This window comes from Lampetra planeri, chromosome 74, assembly GCF_965212315.1.
Source record: "Lampetra planeri chromosome 74, kcLamPlan1.2.h2, whole genome shotgun sequence".
NCBI lineage: Eukaryota > Metazoa > Chordata > Hyperoartia > Petromyzontiformes > Petromyzontidae > Lampetra > Lampetra planeri.
The window spans coordinates 272503-293381 of NC_136179.1; the positions used below are offsets into that span (position 1 = coordinate 272503).

The 20879-nt window shown below is 46.8% G+C and overlaps 1 protein-coding gene across 1 annotated transcript in view; it reads left to right on the forward strand.

Annotated features, from left to right (window-relative positions):
* Positions 1–20279, forward strand: part of LOC144737793 (uncharacterized) — a 37497-nt gene extending 17218 nt beyond the window's left edge. Inside the window, exons 10-16 of the mRNA XM_078620660.1 lie at positions 369–1307; positions 1633–1674; positions 2048–2089; positions 6555–6573; positions 8946–9026; positions 17304–17441; positions 19203–20279. Coding sequence (XP_078476786.1) covers positions 369–1307; positions 1633–1674; positions 2048–2089; positions 6555–6573; positions 8946–9026; positions 17304–17441; positions 19203–19420 — 1479 coding nt within the window. The 3' untranslated portion in view covers positions 19421–20279. The remainder of the gene's footprint in view (positions 1–368; positions 1308–1632; positions 1675–2047; positions 2090–6554; positions 6574–8945; positions 9027–17303; positions 17442–19202) is intronic.
* Positions 20280–20879: the final 600 nt, after the last annotated feature.

The following is a 20879-nucleotide window of genomic DNA, read 5'->3' on the forward strand; positions in this document are numbered from 1 at the left end:
AAACCGGCGGATCTGGAGAGAACATCCGGAGATGCTTGTGAATAGCGAATTTTGCGGACAATTCAATTGGTCTATCGAAACAGTTTTAACGAATTACCTTAAATACATAAATACACTTTTAAATGCATGAAATCTATCATACCACAAAAAATTGTTATAATAAACATAAAGCAAATAAAAATATATATGAAAGTATTTAAAATAATACTTTATTTCTCATCACTTTAACTTTCATTACTTTATCTCATCACTTTCTTTTCTCTCTCTCAATGCAGTCGTGTAGAGTTCCATATGCAATTAATGGATAGCCAAAATCACGGAGAAGCAAGTTTGTGAATAACTGAGGAATATTACATTTGTTTTCACAGTTAAATGGCAGTGTTGGGGGGTGGTCGACCGAAGGCTGCATAACTGGCAACACCGTAGACAACGCAGTCTCCTGTATCTGCACTCACACAACCCCCTTCAGCATCTTACGCTTACCTGAAACAAGTCAGGGGGATCCCACCTTTACCATCATTACCTACGTGTGTCTGAGCATCTCCATTGCATTCCTCATCTTTGCTGTGGTCCTGGAGTCCATGGTGCTGCATCAGAATAAGCGATATGGCCACAAGTCCAACGGAGAGGAGAACGACGACGATCGTGGAGGTCATCGCTCCCTTAGCCGCGGCATCAAACTCAATGTCCTCTGCGCTCTGCTCCTCTCCCACGTTTGGTTCATGGTGGCCATCTCCGACTCCGTCCTCTCAAACCCAACAGTCTGCTCGCTCTCACAGTTTTTCCTCCACCTCAGCTACCTCTGCGCATTCTCGTGGCTACTAGTGCAGGCCATTCACCTCCTGCTCAACGGCAATGGCAACGTCGTTTTCGGGCGCTCATCCAGGCGCAAGGTGATGGCGGCCACCTTTGTCAGTGGCTACGGCCTCCCGATACTCATTTCGGTGATCACAGTCGCCGCCACTCACTTCAGCAGATTCTACACTAAGCCCAGCTCGTGCTGGCTCAACTGGGATGGCAGCAAGGCCCTCCTCTCCCTCGTCGTCCCCGTCTTGCTCGTCATTGCGATGGGTCTGGCCATCGCCATCTACATCTTGCTGAGAGCTCGGCTCTCGGATCACGATGGCCAGAAGCGGCAGGAGGGTGGGGGTCTGCTGGGCGATTCCACCACTGGGAAGGCATGGAAGCTGCTCATTCTCATGATGGGGCTGGCCGTGATCTGGGGTGTGGGAGCTTACTTCTTCATGCCTGATGGAAATAAGATTCCTGCCGTCACATACCTGTTTGCCGTCCTCAATGCGCTCCAGGTGAGGCCGATGTGTTATCCTGGGGTCGTCATCGTCATCATCAGCCATGATCAATCAAGGGCCTTCAGTGAAGGTCTTCCATCAATATAAATTTAGATCATATTAGTGTAACGATCCACCTCGCACTAGCACATCAACAAACTTTATAGCTACATCTTCCAGTGTCATTGTGGCCAATAAGGAATGGATGCTGTCGATTTCGTTGCTGCCACTCCATGAATATTCTTGACTCATGACCATTGACCCTTTTCACATTGTGTCCTCGAACATAAAACAAATATTCAATGCAATCTCTTTGTGTGTGTGTGTCTTGCTATGTCTATAGGGGGTGATCGTTGTCGTTTTCAACTGTTTGCTGGATGAAGAGGTGAGTGCATTTTAACGAAATAATCAAGAATTACATAATTGTTTAGACCTCACTGATGGGGTATCTAGACAATGATCGACTAGCAGACTGGTCTCTGATGGGATCCTCTCTAGGCTAGACAATAACTAGAATGACTGACCGGTCTCACATGGGTTCGCTTGACAATTATCGAATGACATGGAGTGCTTATGTCTTTAGACAATGAAAGACTGACAGACCGGTCTCTGATGGTGTCTCCAGATAAAAAAAAACACACTGACTGACAGATAAGTCTCTGAAGGTGTCTAAACACTGATAGACTGACAGACCAGTCTCTGTTGGAGTAATAATAATGAGATGAATGTAAAGCCTTGTGTCCTTCTTTGTGTAACAGGTGAAGCGATTACTGAATAGGTCTACGAACATTGTGAACTGTGTAAGTAATTTACAACTAATTTAAAACATCCACAGCCGAGGCTTGAGAGCCTGTCTTCTGCCCCCACCCCCTCTTTCATCTAGACACCCTTGCCCAGACACTTATGCCAAAGTAAGCAGGGCAATCTAGGTAAAGTGGTGCTTTCATTGCAGCCTCCTCAAGCGATGATGATTTGCTTTAATGGGGTCACCGGATGATCTAGGGCAGTGTTTCTAAAACTTATTTAGAACCGCAAACCACTCAGCCGCTGCAAACATTTTCGTGGAAAACCCAGCCACCCACCCCTGGTGACAAAATGCATTCAACTTCTCTCTCTTAACACAAAATGAATCATATTACCATAGCATACATTTTTGTTAAACCCAGCTATGCTTTTATTTTTTAGGGGTGGCATTTAGATCTGAGGGTTAGGGTAGTTTAATCCAGGTCGTTTACCTAAATTCATTTTTTGTATTAAATATCACAAGTAAAATATTAATTAATGTCCGAAACAAAAGGTATAAACATTGTCATTATTTCCGAATCAACCGACATTTGCATCAGCCACCGTGGTCCACCTGAAGGACCACCGCCGGTAGTGGTCCAGGGACTGCACTCTGAGAGCCACTGCTCTAGGAGACAGCTCTGCGATTGGAAATTAGGTCACACGAATTTGATTGAATTGTGTTAAGGGCAGTGTTGCTAAAACCTGGAGGGTTTGTTTCCATAAATATCCAATGTGCACGGATGTCTGTCTCCCTGTTCCAGACACTTTTGTTTTCTATATATTTTCTTCTATAACAAATGTAACTTCTCTACGTATGTTCTACAATAATTTCCCGGTATCATCACATCTCGGAAGCTAAGGGCAGGATTGAGAGCTTGGGTAGCGCTGTGTGGGTTACATGTCTAGTTGCATAGGCAAGTGCAGCAGCATCCATTGTACTACGTCTATACTCTGGACTGCCTATCATTGCTCCCACATCTTAAACTCGCACTGATAAGTGCGGTGAGGTATGGTCAATTACTCCCCCCATGACCCATAAACATGGGAATGTTGAGCCAACATTGGAATTCTGGATGCAAGCATTGGACCGATGTAGGCCCAAAATTGGTCCAACGTTCCATAATTACTAGGTCTTAATAACTCGAGCCTCAGTCTCCCTGAGTCTCAAGACCCTGAGCCCCAGTCTCCCTGTATCTCTAGACCCTAAAAATTGGTTTCCATGAGTCTCAACACCCTGAGAGCCCATCGTATTTATCCAGAAATTGATTGAAAAAAATGTGCTACACATGTACCCCTCGCTATAACCTTTCTCCAATGTCTAGATTTGAAGCTTTCGTGACTGCAAGGATTCATATTCTTAGGTTTTTTCGGTAAAGTCACGTAGGTAAAACATAAAAAAGTAAAATAAAATAAAAATCACGACGTTTCGGAGGCAACACAAGCTTCCGTCCTCAGGTGGGACCGTCACAGCCACGACAGCTGTATCAAGTAAATGAGAGATTGCAGGAGCTACCACTCCGTTTATATAATGGTTGGAGAAGGTGGTAGGGCAAAGACCGCATACTTTTTATTAATATGGTAAGGTGAGGCTTAAGAGGGTGAGCCTTTGTTATGGAGAGGTACGGTTTGTGAATCAATCTGTGACAGGGAGACCACCACTAAACATGGTAGAACTGTAATAGTTATTTGTCAAATAAGATTGACAAATAAGTGTAGTTAAATCTTTTTTGTATGGTTAATCACATCTTTCCAATGATTACTCAGTTTGTAACCGTCATCACGGTTGAAATTATGTCTATGTTTGTATATTTGTATGGCTTCGTGTACAAACCTTTGATGGTAGCCAGGAGGTTTTCAGAGAACCTTGGTCTTGGAAAAGACAATTTCATGAGAGCCCACCGAGTTGTAGCAATGATCGGCAACGGCCGAAGAATCAGTTCTGCCGTGTTTCAGATCTGACTTGTGCTCGCGGACACGATCAGAAACATGACGTTTCGTTTCTCCAATGTAGCAATCACCACAAATGCAACTCAATTTGTAGACTCCAGGATACTGTAAGTCAGTAACGACATCCTTCACAGATGGAATCAAATCACGGATTTTATGCACTGTACTGAATCGGACTTGGATCTTATGTTTGTTTAGAATTTTGGCGATCTTTTTTGATCACGCCTGCTAAGTATGGCAACGTGATAGTTTTGGTCGGAGTTTCATGTGGCTGTTTCTGTGTGGTGGGAGAAACAGCTTGGAGGATAGTGCGTTCAGAGTATCCGTTCATCCTGAGGGCCCGATGTACATGTCTTAATTCAGTAGAGGATATGATTTCTCAGATTGATGTAGCCCTCAGAGGCATAGGACACATCTATGCGGATGTAGCAAGAGCTGAAATAGCTACTATTCTTAAGAATGCTAAGAAACCCACTAGTAACATCAGCAAAAACGAACGCTTTGAACTCGGCAGACAAGGGCAATGCCACGGTCATCATGGATAAAAATTCATACAACAACAAAATCCTGGACCTTCTTAATGATGGGAGTTACTCCAAAATTAAAAACGATCCCACTAAAAACCTAACGACAAAAACCAACAGTATCATCACGAGTTCGACTTCCCTAATCGAACCAAACCAACGTCCCTCTCTAAAACCATCGGCGGCTAGACCTCCCAGACTCTATGGTCTTCCCAAAATCCATAAAGAAGGCACCCCGCTACGACCCATCGTGTCGACGATAAACTCTCCTACGTACAAACTATCCCGTTTTCTATCAGATACTCTGCTCCCCTTCACAGACAAGACCTCTTCGGCAGTACTCAACTCAACCCAATTAGTCTCTATGGTTAAGGACATGGTACTATCTCCTGATGACATCCTCGTCAGCTTTGATGTAGTATCTTTGTTCACCAAAGTCCCAGTACCGGACACCCTAACAATAATTGAGGACTTAGTCCAACATGGATTGAATTCTGATGTACCTGCGCTGGTTAGGCATTGCCTCACCAACACTTATTTAACCTGGAATGGCACCTTCTACAAACAGAATGAGGGTACCCCTTTGGGCTCCCCCTTGTCACCAGTTATTGCCAACATGTTCATGGAAAAGTTTGAATCAGACGCCATCCAGACATCCACTCTGCGTCCTTCCCTGTGGAAGAGGTATGTGGACGACACTTTCGTCATCTGGCCACATGGCCTCCCAGCATTGAACCACTTCTTGGACCACATCAATTCTAGACACCCATCCATCAGATTCACCATGGAAGTGGAGAAAGACGGTAAACTACCATTCTTGGATATTCTGTTTGAGAAGAGACCTGACGGATCCTTGGGACATTCTGTCTACAGGAATACCACCCACACAGATTCCTACTTGAAACCGGATTCCCACCACCACCCATCTCAAAAGAATTCTCTCATCAAAACGCTATACCACAGAGCCCATGGCATTTCTGACCAACACCACCTGGCCAGTGAATTAAGACATGTACATCGGGCCCTCAGGATGAACGGATACTCTGACCGCACTATCCGCCAAGCTGTTTCTCCCACCACACAGAAAAAGCCACATGAAACTCCGACCAAAACTATCACGTTGCCATACATAGCAGGCGTGACCAAAAAGATCTCCAAAATTCTAAACAAACATAAGATCCAAGTCCGATTCAGTACAGTGCATAAAATCCGTGATTTGATTCCATCTGTGAAGGATGTCGTTCCAGTATCCTGGAGTCTACAAATTGAGTTGCATTTGTGGTGATTGCTACATTGGAGAAACGAAACGTCATGTTTCTGATCGTGTCCGCGAGCACAAGTCAGATCTGAAACACGGCAGAACTGATTCTTCGGCCATTGCCGATCATTGCTACAACTCGGTGGGCTCTCATGAAATTGTCTTTTCCGAGACCAAGGTTCTCTGCAAACCTCCTGGCTACCATCAAAGGTTTGTACACGAAGCCATACAAATATACAAACACAGACATAATTTCAACCGTGATGACGGTTACAAACTGAGTAATCATTGGAAAGATGTGATTAACCATACAAAAAAGATTTAACTACACTTATTTGCCAATCTTATGTGACAGATAACTATTACAGTTTTACCATGTTTAGTGGTGGTCTCCCTGTCACAGGTTGATTCACAAACCGTACCTCTCCATAGCAAAGGCTCACCCTCTTAAGCCTCACCTTACCATATTAATAAAAAGTATGCGGTCCTTGCCCTACCACCTTCTCCAACCATTATATAAACGGAGTGGTAGCTCCTGCAATCTCTCATTTACTTGATACAGCTGTCGTGGCTGTGACGGTTCCACCTGAGGACGGAAGCTTGTGTTGCCTCCGAAACGTCGTGATTTTTATTTTATTTTACTTTTTTATGTTTTACCTACGTTACTTTACCGAAAAAACCCAAGAATATATTTCTCCAATGTGTCTCACACTCACAGTTGAATGGAATGTCTTTCTCTTTTTATTTCAGGAGGAGATGAAAAAGAAAGGTGAGATTTGACATGTAACGCATCACGAGCATCGCCTGCATTCTTGGCACAACCCTGGCCCTTGAAATCAGGCGGGAGTACATGTCAAGGGAACGACATTGATGAGATTCCGCAAGTTAGCTCAGGATGTAGATCTCTCTCTCTCTCATATTGGCCACACCAAAGACAATGAGACAGAGCCACTGAGGTCCTGGCAGTGTCTACCATGGACAGTGTCCACCATAGACACCCTCGTGTGCCCTTCCGGCCATCATCGGCGCTGCTACTCACTAACACCACTTGCCCCAGCAGTCTGTTAAGTCTACATGTGTATTGTAATAGATCTGGCTGGTGGACAGCGGCGACAACTGTGGTGGACAGACAGGACACACGCCGGTGAGCGTGAGCACGGGTGTGTTGGCAGAGCAGAGGAACTAGGGCAAGATCTACGGAGGACCCCATCTGGAGGCCCCTGGAACCTGTTAGCAGGTTCGAGAAGCGAGGTGCGGTCAGGACGGAGCCAGGCTGCGCTGGGAGCATAAAAGGAGCCGAGAGCGGGGGCTCGAGGCTGCCTGTTCTGGGAATGGACTCGTCTCGTCTTTGCTGTCGTCTCATCGCCGTCGTCGCTAAACATCTCCACTAGATATTGTGCTACAAAGGATAGTAGTTGGCTATCTCAGTCAGTGCCGTCAGGGTTAGACGGCTAGTGTTATGTACAGGCTAGGCTGAGCCACTTTGGAGAGTGTGTGGACACGACCATGAAAGTTGTTAATAAAGAAAGTGTCTCCTAGAAACTGTCTCTGAATTGTTGACACTACACATGGAAAATCTTTGTTTCATGTCTGGTGGCGCCTGCGACCTAGGTTCCATTCCCAGTCATGGTTAATACCAGTGGCGCATATCTGTACCGGTTCTCTTGTCTCCCCAAGGTCAACTTAGCCTTCAATGATTACTTGGTGTAGTTTTTAATGTATCATTGGGGTGGGGGGGGGGTGGAAGCGGGGATGAAACAAAGGCGGCAGGGTGCGGTACTGGCCACCTACCCCCTCTTGTGCTGTGCTGGCTTTGATAGGCGCTCACAATGCGCTGCTAACTGCACTTGCCGCAACGGCCTGTTACGAGCTATACGAGGGGAACTTCGTGGTACTGGGGCCTCCCGTAAGTTGGCTCAGCCTTCAATGGGAACTGGAGAAACAAAGACGGCAGAGCGGGCGTGTGCAGTGCTGGCCACCCACCCCCTCTGTGTGTGCCACAGTGCAGACCGTCGTAGCTACAGCCTGCTAGAGGCTACAAGGGGGACTTTTGTCTCTTTATGGTGGTCTAGAATACTTGGCTGCTATACATGTCTACGTGATTGCGTCTTCGTTGAACTATAATTAGTTATAGCCAGGTCGTTTCTGAAAAAGAGCTAATAGCTCAGTGGGCTTTACCTGGAATAGATAGTCCTAGACTTATGAACACCCGACTTACGAAGCCGCTTCCATGAAATATAAAAATGAACATTGACTTAAAACGCAAACTCGCAATTGAAAACTGAACCGCGGAGCTATTTTGTTCAGCGGAGCGATCCTCCGCGAGATGTAATGCATCGGCCTCGCACTGGCAGTGAGTGTTTGTGTCTGAGCGCGGGGACGTGTGTGTGAAAGTGATAATGTAGTGGGTAATGTGCTCAGCTACGAACCTGGCCAACACCAGTGACGATTATCTAAACCGGTCCTGGGCCTCCTTCCCTAGGTCGACTCAGCCTCAATTGAGTAGTGGGGTGTATAAACATCGCCACTGGGGAGACAAAGGCGGTCAGGCGTGGTACTGGCCACCCACCTGGCTGTTGAAGCACTTGCCCCAACAGCCTGTTAAGGCTATACGGGGGATCGTTGTCGTGTGTGCGTCTTTGTGTGTGCGTGCGTGCCGCGTGTGTGCCCCGTGTGTGCGCAACTGTGGTGACTCATTGCTCTCTTCCGATCACAAGCCATCATCAGGAGTCAAGATAAGTTAAAATAAAACAGTTGTTTCTTCTATTTAGGTTACTTTCTTTTATGCTTTATTTATATGCAAATGTTCAATATTTCTTCTTATTCATGAGTTGAATGATACTTCCTTTTTTGTTGAAGCAAACGTAACACATTTCATAACACTGACATTATGGGAATTTAAATACAGTGCATTAATGTTTTCCGACTTATGAACCAATCTATTTATGAACGGGTCTCGGGCACTAATTAAGTTTGTAACCCGAGGACTGCCAATATATAAAATAGTTTACCGTTGAGCTGCTATCAATTGTGGCCAGGTCGCTTCTGAACAAGAGCTACATAGCTCAGTGGGCCTTCCCTTGCAGAATAGAAATATTTGTTTTGTTTTCGCTTGACTTTCCATGTGCGTCGTGTGTACAGATTCGCCCTTCGTGGTCTCCGAGTACGACATAGAGCGCAATACGGTCGATGGAGTCTATCGCTTACAGCGACCCGATCAAGGTGAGAAAACAGCGAACGTTTTAACCGCGTGGTGTTCACGCTATGAAGCGTTCAAGCAAAAACGCGGTTCTTCCGTTCAGGAAAACTTTTGGGCACAATACGGAACACACGCACCGCTATAACGTGGAACACACACACCACTATAACGTGGAACACACACACCACTATAACGTAGAACACACACACCGCTATAACGTAGAACACACACACCTCTATAACGTGGAACACACGCACCGCTATAACGTGGAACACACACACCACTATAACTTGTAACACACACACCACTATAACGAGGAACACACGCACCGCTATAACGTGGAACACACGCACCGTTATAACGTGGAACACACGCACCACTATAACGTGGAACAAACGCACCGCTACAACGTGGAACACACACACCACTATAACGTGGAACACACACACCACTATAACGTGGAACACACACACCGCTATAACGTGGAACACACACACCACTATAACGTGGAACACACACACCACTATAACGTGGAACACACACACCACTATAATGTGGAACACACACACCACTATAACGTGGAACACACACACCATTATAACGTGGAACACACACACCACTATAACGTGGAACACACGCACCGCTATAACGTGGAACACACACACCGTTATTACGTAGAACACACGCACCGCTATAACGTGGAACACACACACCACTATAATGTGGAACACACGCACCGCTATAACGTGGAACACACACTCCGCTATAACGTGTAACACACGCACCACTATAACGTGGAACACACACACTGCTATAACGTGTAACACACACACACCGCTATAACGTGGAACACACACTCCGCTATAACGTGGAACACACGCACCACTATAACGTGGAACACACACACCGCTATAACGTGTAACACACACACCACTATAACATGGAACACACACACCACTATAACGTGGAACACACACACCACTATAACATGGAACACACACACCACTATAACGTGGAACACACACACCACTATAACATGGAACACACACACCACTATAACGTGGAACACACACACCACTATAACGTGTAACACACACACCACTATAACGTGTAACACACGCACCGTTATAACGTGGAACACACACACCGCTATAACGTGGAACACACACACCACTATAACGTGTAACACACGCACCGTTATAACGTGGAACACACACACCACTATAACGTGGAACACACACACCACTATAACGTGGAACACACACACCACTATAACGTGTAACACACGCACCGTTATAACGTGGAACACACACACCACTATAACGTGGAACACACGCACCACTATAACGTGGAACACACACACCGCTATAACGTGGAACACACACACCGCTATAACGTGTAACACACACACCGCTATAACGTGGAACACACACACCGCTATAACGTGGAACACACACACCACTATAACGTGGAACACACACCACTATAACGTGGAACACACACACCACTATAACGTGGAACACACGCACCGCTATAACGTGGAACACACACACCACTATAACGTGGAACACACACACCACTATAACGTGGAACACACACACCACTATAACGTGGAACACACGCACCGCTATAACGTGTAACACACAAACCACTATAATGTGGAACACACATACCGCTATAACGTGGAACACACGCACCACTATAACATGGAACACACACCACTATAACGTGGAACACACACACCACTATAACGTGGAACACACACACCGCTATAACGTGGTACACACGCACCACTATAACGTGGAACACACGCATCACTATAACGTGGAACACACACACCGCTATAACGTGGAACACACGCACCGCTATAACGTGTAACACACGCACCACTATAACGTGTAACACACACACCACTATAACGTGGAACACACACACCGCTATAACGTGTAACACACGCACCACTATAACGTGGAACACACACACCACTATAACGTGGAACACACACAACACTATAACGTGGAACACACACACCACTATAACGTGGAACACACACACCGCTATAACATGGAACACACGCACCACTATAACGTGGAACACACACCACTATAACGTGGAACACACACACCGTTAGAACGTGGAACACACACACCACTGTAACGTGGAACACACACACCACTATAACGTGGAACACACGCACCACTATAACGTGGAACACACGCACCACTATAACGTGGAACACACACACCACTATAACGTGGAACACACACACCGCTATAACGTGGAACACACGCACCGCTATAACGTGTAACACACGCACCACTATAACGTGGAACACACACACCACTATAACGTGGAACACACACACCACTATAACGTGGAACACACACACCGCTATAACGTGGAACACACGCACCACTATAACGTGGAACGCACACCACTATAACGTGGAACACACATACCACTATAACGTGGAATACATACACCACTATAACGTGGAACACACACACCGTTAGAACGTGGAACACACACACCACTGTAACGTGGAACACACACACCACTATAACGTGGAACACACGCACCACTATAACGTGGAACACACGCACCGCTATAACGTGTAACACACACACCACTATAATGTGGAACACACATACCGCTATAACGTGGAACACACGCACCATTATAACATGGAACACACACACCACTATAACGTGGAACACACACACCACTATAACGTGGAACACACACACCACTATAACGTGGTACACATGCACCACTATAACGTGGAACACACGCACCACTATAACGTGGAACACACACACCACTATAACGTGGTACACATGCACCACTATAACGTGGAACACACGCACCACTATAACGTGGAACACACACACCACTATAACATGGAACACACACACCACTATAACGTGGAACACACACACCACTATAACGTGTAACACACACACCACTATAACGTGTAACACACGCACCGTTATAACGTGGAACACACACACCGCTATAACGTGGAACACACACACCACTATAACGTGTAACACACGCACCGTTATAACGTGGAACACACACACCGCTATAACGTGGAACACACGCACCACTATAACGTGGAACACACACACCACTATAACGTGTAACACACGCACCGTTATAACGTGGAACACACACACCACTATAACGTGGAACACACGCACCACTATAACGTGGAACACACACACCGCTATAACGTGGAACACACACACCGCTATAACGTGTAACACACACACCGCTATAACGTGGAACACACACACCGCTATAACGTGGAACACACACACCACTATAACGTGGAACACACACCACTATAACGTGGAACACACACACCACTATAACGTGGAACACACGCACCGCTATAACGTGGAACACACACACCACTATAACGTGGAACACACACACCACTATAACGTGGAACACACACACCACTATAACGTGGAACACACGCACCGCTATAACGTGTAACACACAAACCACTATAATGTGGAACACACATACCGCTATAACGTGGAACACACGCACCACTATAACATGGAACACACACCACTATAACGTGGAACACACACACCACTATAACGTGGAACACACACACCGCTATAACGTGGTACACACGCACCACTATAACGTGGAACACACGCATCACTATAACGTGGAACACACACACCGCTATAACGTGGAACACACGCACCGCTATAACGTGTAACACACGCACCACTATAACGTGTAACACACACACCACTATAACGTGGAACACACACACCGCTATAACGTGTAACACACGCACCACTATAACGTGGAACACACACACCACTATAACGTGGAACACACACAACACTATAACGTGGAACACACACACCACTATAACGTGGAACACACACACCGCTATAACATGGAACACACGCACCACTATAACGTGGAACACACACCACTATAACGTGGAACACACATACCACTATAACGTGGAACACAAACACCACTATAACGTGGAACACACACACCGTTAGAACGTGGAACACACACACCACTGTAACGTGGAACACACACACCACTATAATGTGGAACACACGCACCACTATAACGTGGAACACACGCACCACTATAACGTGGAACACACACACCACTATAACGTGGAACACACACACCGCTATAACGTGGAACACACGCACCGCTATAACGTGTAACACACGCACCACTATAACGTGGAACACACACACCACTATAACGTGGAACACACACACCACTATAACGTGGAACACACACACCGCTATAACGTGGAACACACGCACCACTATAACGTGGAACGCACACCACTATAACGTGGAACACACATACCACTATAACGTGGAATACATACACCACTATAACGTGGAACACACACACCGTTAGAACGTGGAACACACACACCACTGTAACGTGGAACACACACACCACTATAACGTGGAACACACGCACCACTATAACGTGGAACACACGCACCGCTATAACGTGTAACACACACACCACTATAATGTGGAACACACATACCGCTATAACGTGGAACACACGCACCATTATAACATGGAACACACACACCACTATAACGTGGAACACACACACCACTATAACGTGGAACACACACACCACTATAACGTGGTACACATGCACCACTATAACGTGGAACACACGCACCACTATAACGTGGAACACACACACCACTATAACGTGGTACACATGCACCACTATAACGTGGAACACACGCACCACTATAACGTGGAACACACACACCACTATAACGTGGAACACACACACCGCTATAACGTGGAACACACACACCGCTATAACGTGGAACACACGCACCGCTATAACGTGTAACACACGCACCACTATAACGTGGAACACACACACCACTATTACGTGGAACACACACACCACTATAACGTGGAACACACACACCACTATAACGTGGAACACACACACCGCTATAACGTGGAACACACGCACCACTATAACGTGGAACACACGCACCACTATAACGTGGAACACACACACCGCTATAACGTGGTACACATGCACCACTATAACGTGGAACACACGCACCACTATAACGTGGAACACACACACCACTATAACGTGGAACACACACACCACTATAACGTGGAACACACACACCGCTATAACGTGGAACACACACACCGCTATAACGTGGAACACACGCACCGCTATAACGTGGAACACACGCACCACTATAACGTGGAACACACACACCACTATTACGTGGAACACACACACCGCTATAACGTGGAACACACGCACCACTATAACGTGGAACACATACACCGCTATAACGTGGAACACACGCACCACTATAACTTGGAACACACACACCGCTATAACGTGGAACACACGCACCACTATAATGTGGAACACACACACCGCTATAACGTGGAACACACGCACCACTATAACGTGGAGCACACACACCGCTATGACGTGGTACACACGCACCGCTATAACGTGGAACACACGCACCGCTATAACGTGGAACACACACACCGCTATAACGTGGAACACACACACCACTATAACGTGTAACACACACACCGCTATGACGTGGTACACACGCACCGCTATAACGTGGAACACACGCACCGCTATAACGTGGAACACACACACCACTATAACGTGGAAGACACACACCGTTATAACGTGGAACACACGCACCACTATAACGTGGAACACACACACCGCTATAACGTGGAACACACGCACCGCTATAACGTGTAACACACACACCGCTATAACGTGGAACACACACACCGCTATAACGTGGAACACACGCACCACTATAACGTGGAACACACACACCGCTATAACGTGGAACACACGCACCGCTATAACGTGGAACACACGCACCACTATAACGTGGAACACACACACCGCTATAACGTGGAACACACGCACCGCTATAACGTGTAACACACACACCGTTATAACGTGGAATACACACACCACTATAACGTGGAACACACACACCGCTATAACGTGGAACACACACACCGCTATAACGTGGAACACACGTACCACTATAACGTGGAACACACACACCGCTATAACGTGGAACACACGTACCACTATAACGTGGAATACACACACCACTATAACGTGGAACACACACATCGCTATAACGTGGTACACACGCACCGCTATAACGTGGAACACACGCACCGCTATTACGTGGAACACACACACCGCTATAACGTGGAACATGAGCTGTCTTAACGCAGTTTCTGAACGGTCGACGTCTTGAGCCGCACTGTTGAGTGGAATAATGCAGTAGTAGATGGAACGATATAGTACGTGGCGGTGTACCCTCATCTCGGTTTCTGTCGTGCCATGTGGATGCCTTCAGGCTGAGTGTACGGTATGTTCAGTACTGTACAGTAATTCGTTCCTCGCTCAACGTGGTTTTTGCTTAACGCGACACTTGTCAGGAACGCACCTCCTCCTCCTACCACATGCATACCCCGTATAGCGTGGGGGATGGGTACCTGGAAACGTCAGCGCGAGGTGAATCAGCGCTATATGGGGTCATTATAGCATTGGCCCTATGGAAATGTGTTTCCGACATCGTGCGACCTACGACCAACACATTAGGGGTTCATTGAGTTATTGTAATGGTACATTTTTTATTAAGAAAAACAGTGTCCTCACGAGTGCATGGTGCGACCCCGATGTGTCGAAATTGGCATCACTGGGAGACAAGATGGAAATTACAAGCGGGAAGATGGGCGAGATTGTGGCTCATCATCCAGCGAACTCTGGTAGCCTTCTTGAAGAAGGCATCACGGGTTGAGTGCCTCGCCATTATGTGTTCAGCATTGTTCACCAAAACAGGAGAGCAGCGGTAAGAGAGACAGACCACGGAGGGGTACACCAAACACCTTGCGAGCACCACTCAAACTGGACAGCAGAGGAAATCACTCAATGGAGGACAGCGAACGCCACGCCCACTCGAGTATGATAACGCTCGCTCATTGGCTGAGGGCAGAGTGTAAAAGGGCGCTAATACTGTAAAATATTTGGATGAGAGCGTACACCGTGCAAACTCAATTACGGCTTTTCATCCTCATGTTTATCTACGATATGTTACTATGTACTGTATTCATTTTCCTAGAGAATAAACATGTCTGTAACGAATCAGCACTGCATGGGGTTTATAAATGACGTGACGCTCCTAGGGAGGGGGTGGTCAGACATTTGTGACGATGTGTGACGAGGGGGGAAGGGAGGGGGGGGTTGAGAAATGTGGCGTCAAATCAAAATGCGCAACTTTAAATAAATATAGACAACACGTTCTACTTAATGAAATACTTTTTTATAAATGTTTTCTCCTACAACATCAGAGTGCAGTGCTACATTAAATACGCACTACAATGGCAATAGTTTAAAGTGATTTGAAGCATGTTTTATTTTCAAAATGGAAATATGGTTTGGGGGAGGGGGCAGAGCTTTGTGACGTCATATTTGAGGGGGGGTCTGACTTTTGTGACGACGTGTGACGAGGGCGGGAGGGGGGGTCAAAAATCGGCCAAAATCGCGTGAGGTCGTTTATGGACGGCCCTTAGCGCTAACCGGGGTATGCATGTACTACTGCCGCGTTAAACGAGGGACTGCTGTACGACGTCACCCCCCCCCCCCCCACGTATGTGATGAGTGGGACTCGAGCCATGTGCTGTGCAGTCTCCTGTGGGGATCGGTGGCACAGCAGTTAGCGCTGCACCGCTTTGTTGCTTCAAACTCGGAAGAGACAAGAGTTCGATTCACGCTCATGGCTAAACACCGGTGACAATTATCTGAACCCGGTCCAGGGCATCCCCCCCATCAGTCGACTCGGCCTAAAATGAGGTACCTGGTGTGGTGTTTAGTAAACATCGCCGCTAGGGAGGCAAAGGAGGCTGGCTGGGCATGGTGCTGGCCACGCACTCCCTCGTGTGTTGTGCCAGCTTTGTGTTGTGCCAGCTTTCTTAGATGCGACTCACTAACAGCACTTGCACAAACAGTCTCTTCAGGCTATATGGGGGGAGGTCTTTGTCGTTTGTGAGGGGGGAATGTATGTGTGTGAGAGTGGTGTTATCCACCCAGCTGCTTGCACCTAACCTCGCGCACTCTATGCCGGCCTTCATAGCCTCAGCTCCTCGCTGCTCCTACTAACAGCACTTGCCCTCGACAGTCCCGTTAAAAAGTGTACCTGGGGTACTGTCGCCTTTTGTTCGTGTGCGAAGTCGCCTGCGCGATCTGCGGAGGTCACCCCGAGGTGTCGTGCACCGAATGCAAGCAGCCGTTCTGCCGCAGCTGCGACGAGAAGCAGCACGAGCGCCTCGACCGCAAGCACCACGAGCGGAGCATGAACGGCGGCCAGAGTGAGGCCAGCCCCCCGGCACACGTGGGGGGACACTGGGGAACCACCTGGGATTCAGAGACATGGGGGCCTGCTCCAGACACGGGGAGACTGGGGCACTAAGGGTTGAGAGATCAGATACATGGAGACTGGGGCACTAAGGGTTGACAGATTAGATACATGGAGACTGGGGTTCTCAGGTTCTAGAGATACAGGGAGACATGGTCGATAAGGATCTAGAGATACAGGAAGACTAGGGTTCTCAGGGTCTCGGGATACAAAGAGACTGGGGATCTCGGGATTTAGAGATGTAGGCAGACAGGCACTCTCAGGAACTAGAGATACAGGGAGACTAGGGTTCTCACTGTCTTGGGATACAAAGAGACTGGGGATCTCGGGATTTAGAGATGTAGTCAGACAGGAACTCTCAGGATCTAGAGATACGGGGAGACATTGTCTCAAAGGATCTAGAGATACAGAGAGACTGGGGATCTCAGGATTCTATACACATTGCTCACTGTGTGTGTATACGGTATTCATTACTCACTGTGTGTATCCTGTATGCATTGCTCACTGTCTTATTCTGTATGTATTGCTGTGTATTCTGTATCACTGTGTGTGTATTCTATACGCATTGCTCAGTGTGTGCATTCTGTATGCATTGCCCAGTGTGTATTCTGTATGTGTAGTGAGTTCAACTGAGTCACAGACGTACTCTTTGGAGGCAACACATTTATTGATACCAACACAAAGGGGTAACTGCCCCTTTACCAGATAACAACCCATGGTGGTGGACCACCAGGCTAACTACACACTATAGTGGTGGACCACCAGGATAGCTATACACTGTAGTGGTGGACCACCAGGCTAACTACACACTATGGTGGTGGACCACCAGGCTAACTACACACTATGGTGGTGGACCACCAGGATAGCGACACACTATAGTGGTGGACCACCAGGCTAACTACACACTATGGTGGTGGACCACCAGGCTAACTACACACTGGGTCCAGGTCCACGTGTTGGTGACTCTTCTCGGACGTAGAACGTAGATTATTCAGGATAGCCACAGCAGCCGGTCCCTCTCGGGGACCCGGCTTATATCCTCCGTGGTGTGGCTGGCTCCGCCCTTAGCCACGACCACCTTCGAGAACTCTCTAGCAGAATCTCCGTCCTGACACGTGACCACCCCTAGCCCCTACCTGGGGGCCCTGTGTATACTTTGCCGGTCACGTGTTCTTCGGGGTCAACCAGAGTGCCACGGCCCTTAGTAACCCCTTTCCCGTGGCCTGCACTCTCACACCCTATCCTGTAGGGGTCCGGCACTGCACGCAAGAGCGTGGTGCCATCCAGCACTCCCAGTCAGTGCTCACCGAGCCCCTCTAGGGCCGGTACTGCACCCACATATACGTGGTGCCCGCGATGTCCATACATCGCACGCCGTGCCTCTCTAGGGCCGGCATTAGACAGTGACATGTCACTACATATGCATTGCTCATTGCGTGTATTCTGTATGCATTGCTCAGTCTGTGTATTCTGTATGCATTGTTCATGGCGTGTATTGTATGCATTGCTCATTGTGTGCATTGTGTACGCATTGCTCAGTCTGTGTATTCTGTATGCCTAGCTCACTGTGTGTGTATCCCGTACGCATTACTCACTGTGTATTCTGTACACATTTCTCGCTGTGTGTATGTATTCCAGCTCACTGTGTGTGTTTGTATTCTGTAAACATTGGTCTCTGTGTGTTTGTTCCCCATCGCTACCCTGCCGCTTGCAGCCAACGTCTGTGGCGTCTGTGGGAGGCCGACGGAGGTGAGGTGCGAAGACTGCGAGGGGTCATTCTGCTCAGAATGCGACGACAAGAGCCATCGGCACCCAGAGCGCCTCTTCCACGAACGCTCGCTTCGAAGCACCCCTATTGGACCTTTGGGTGATGTTACCACCTGGGGGTCTCATATTGAACAATTAACTTACAAAATCGTAGCAACATTGTAAATTCAGTTCAAGATAACCTCTGCCGAAACTTCAAATTGACAAGGGAGTTACAATGTTATGCGTCCGTATGTCTATTGTAACCAATAACGATGAACAACTTTTACTGATTATTGATAGAATGAATGATTGAAAACTTTAAGAATTAACACCAACATTTATAATATAAACATCTATATCAAGAAGACAACCTGAAGGAGTGATGTCTCGCATGGGTGACGTCATGTCGGCCAAGTTGCGTGGGGGACGTCATATCGGCCATGTTGCGTGGGGGACATCATGTCAGCCATGTTACGTAGGGGATGTTATATTCGGCATCTTTTTGATTGGCCTACCAAAAATGGAGCTCGATTTCACCAGATGAGCGTCCATGGAATTTCATAAACCATTTAGAATTGACAGTGATATTTCTTATCATTATTTAACCACAATAATTTTTATAAAAAAAATATATGAATCAGTATCCTTTACTATTCGTGATTGATTTTTTTCATCTATAACTTTTTGAAGTAGGTGATATTTTCAAAAAATCAAGGATTATAACATAGCACTGATTTTCTAGCTCAAGTCAACAAAATAATGCAATCCTGCAGCAGGCTTGTATGTCCTTGAGTAGACTTTATCATAAACAATGCATATATTGTGCATTGAACATTGGCCATGATAATATTATAATGAAATGATAATTCAGCTCTGAGACCCTTTCACCAGTATCGCGATATTGATTCTTTGTAATTGGTGTCTAATTGTTGTTTGATAATCTTAAAACTTGTATTACGCCAGGAAGGGAAAGTTTTTTTGTCATTCAAAACTTTAATGTGTAAATTTGTCATGGTTTTTAAATTAAATATTTTGGACTCGATCTGATGTCAATTTGTTCTACACCCTCTTCCAGTTGACACAGCAAGATCTTAAGGTTTGTCACGTTAACGGAATGTACCAATGTGCTACTACTTTAGTAGAAGAGCAACCCCACAACACCATTTGCAATTTGAGTTAATGACGTCTTTGCTGGCGATGACAACAACGAGCATCGTCAAGTGCTCATCGCCATGAATGCCAGGATGTTAACCCCAGGGGCGGTTTCTTCATTAGGGCGATTGGGTGACACACCGCCAATGTCATTCAACCACAGAGTTTCGCGAGGCGTTACTGTGCCTCTGGATATAGTCCAATCAGCGTCATGCTACGTTCTGTGGAGTACCGCCTCTTTTTGGGCGATTTCACTCCGGCTGAGAATCGCCCAGAGTGTTCCCATAGACTTACATTCAAAGATGTTTTTTTTCGAACGGCGGGCGCTGCAATGCATTCTCTATGGCTTCCGGGAGGGCTCGCACTAACGTGCTTACGTCATCATACGTAAGCACGTTTCATCCAACAATATTATTTGTCGCCACCTAGTGGAATCTTTAATAAAAGAAACTGAGTGGATTGTAATAATAGTGAGTATAGAAACAAACAA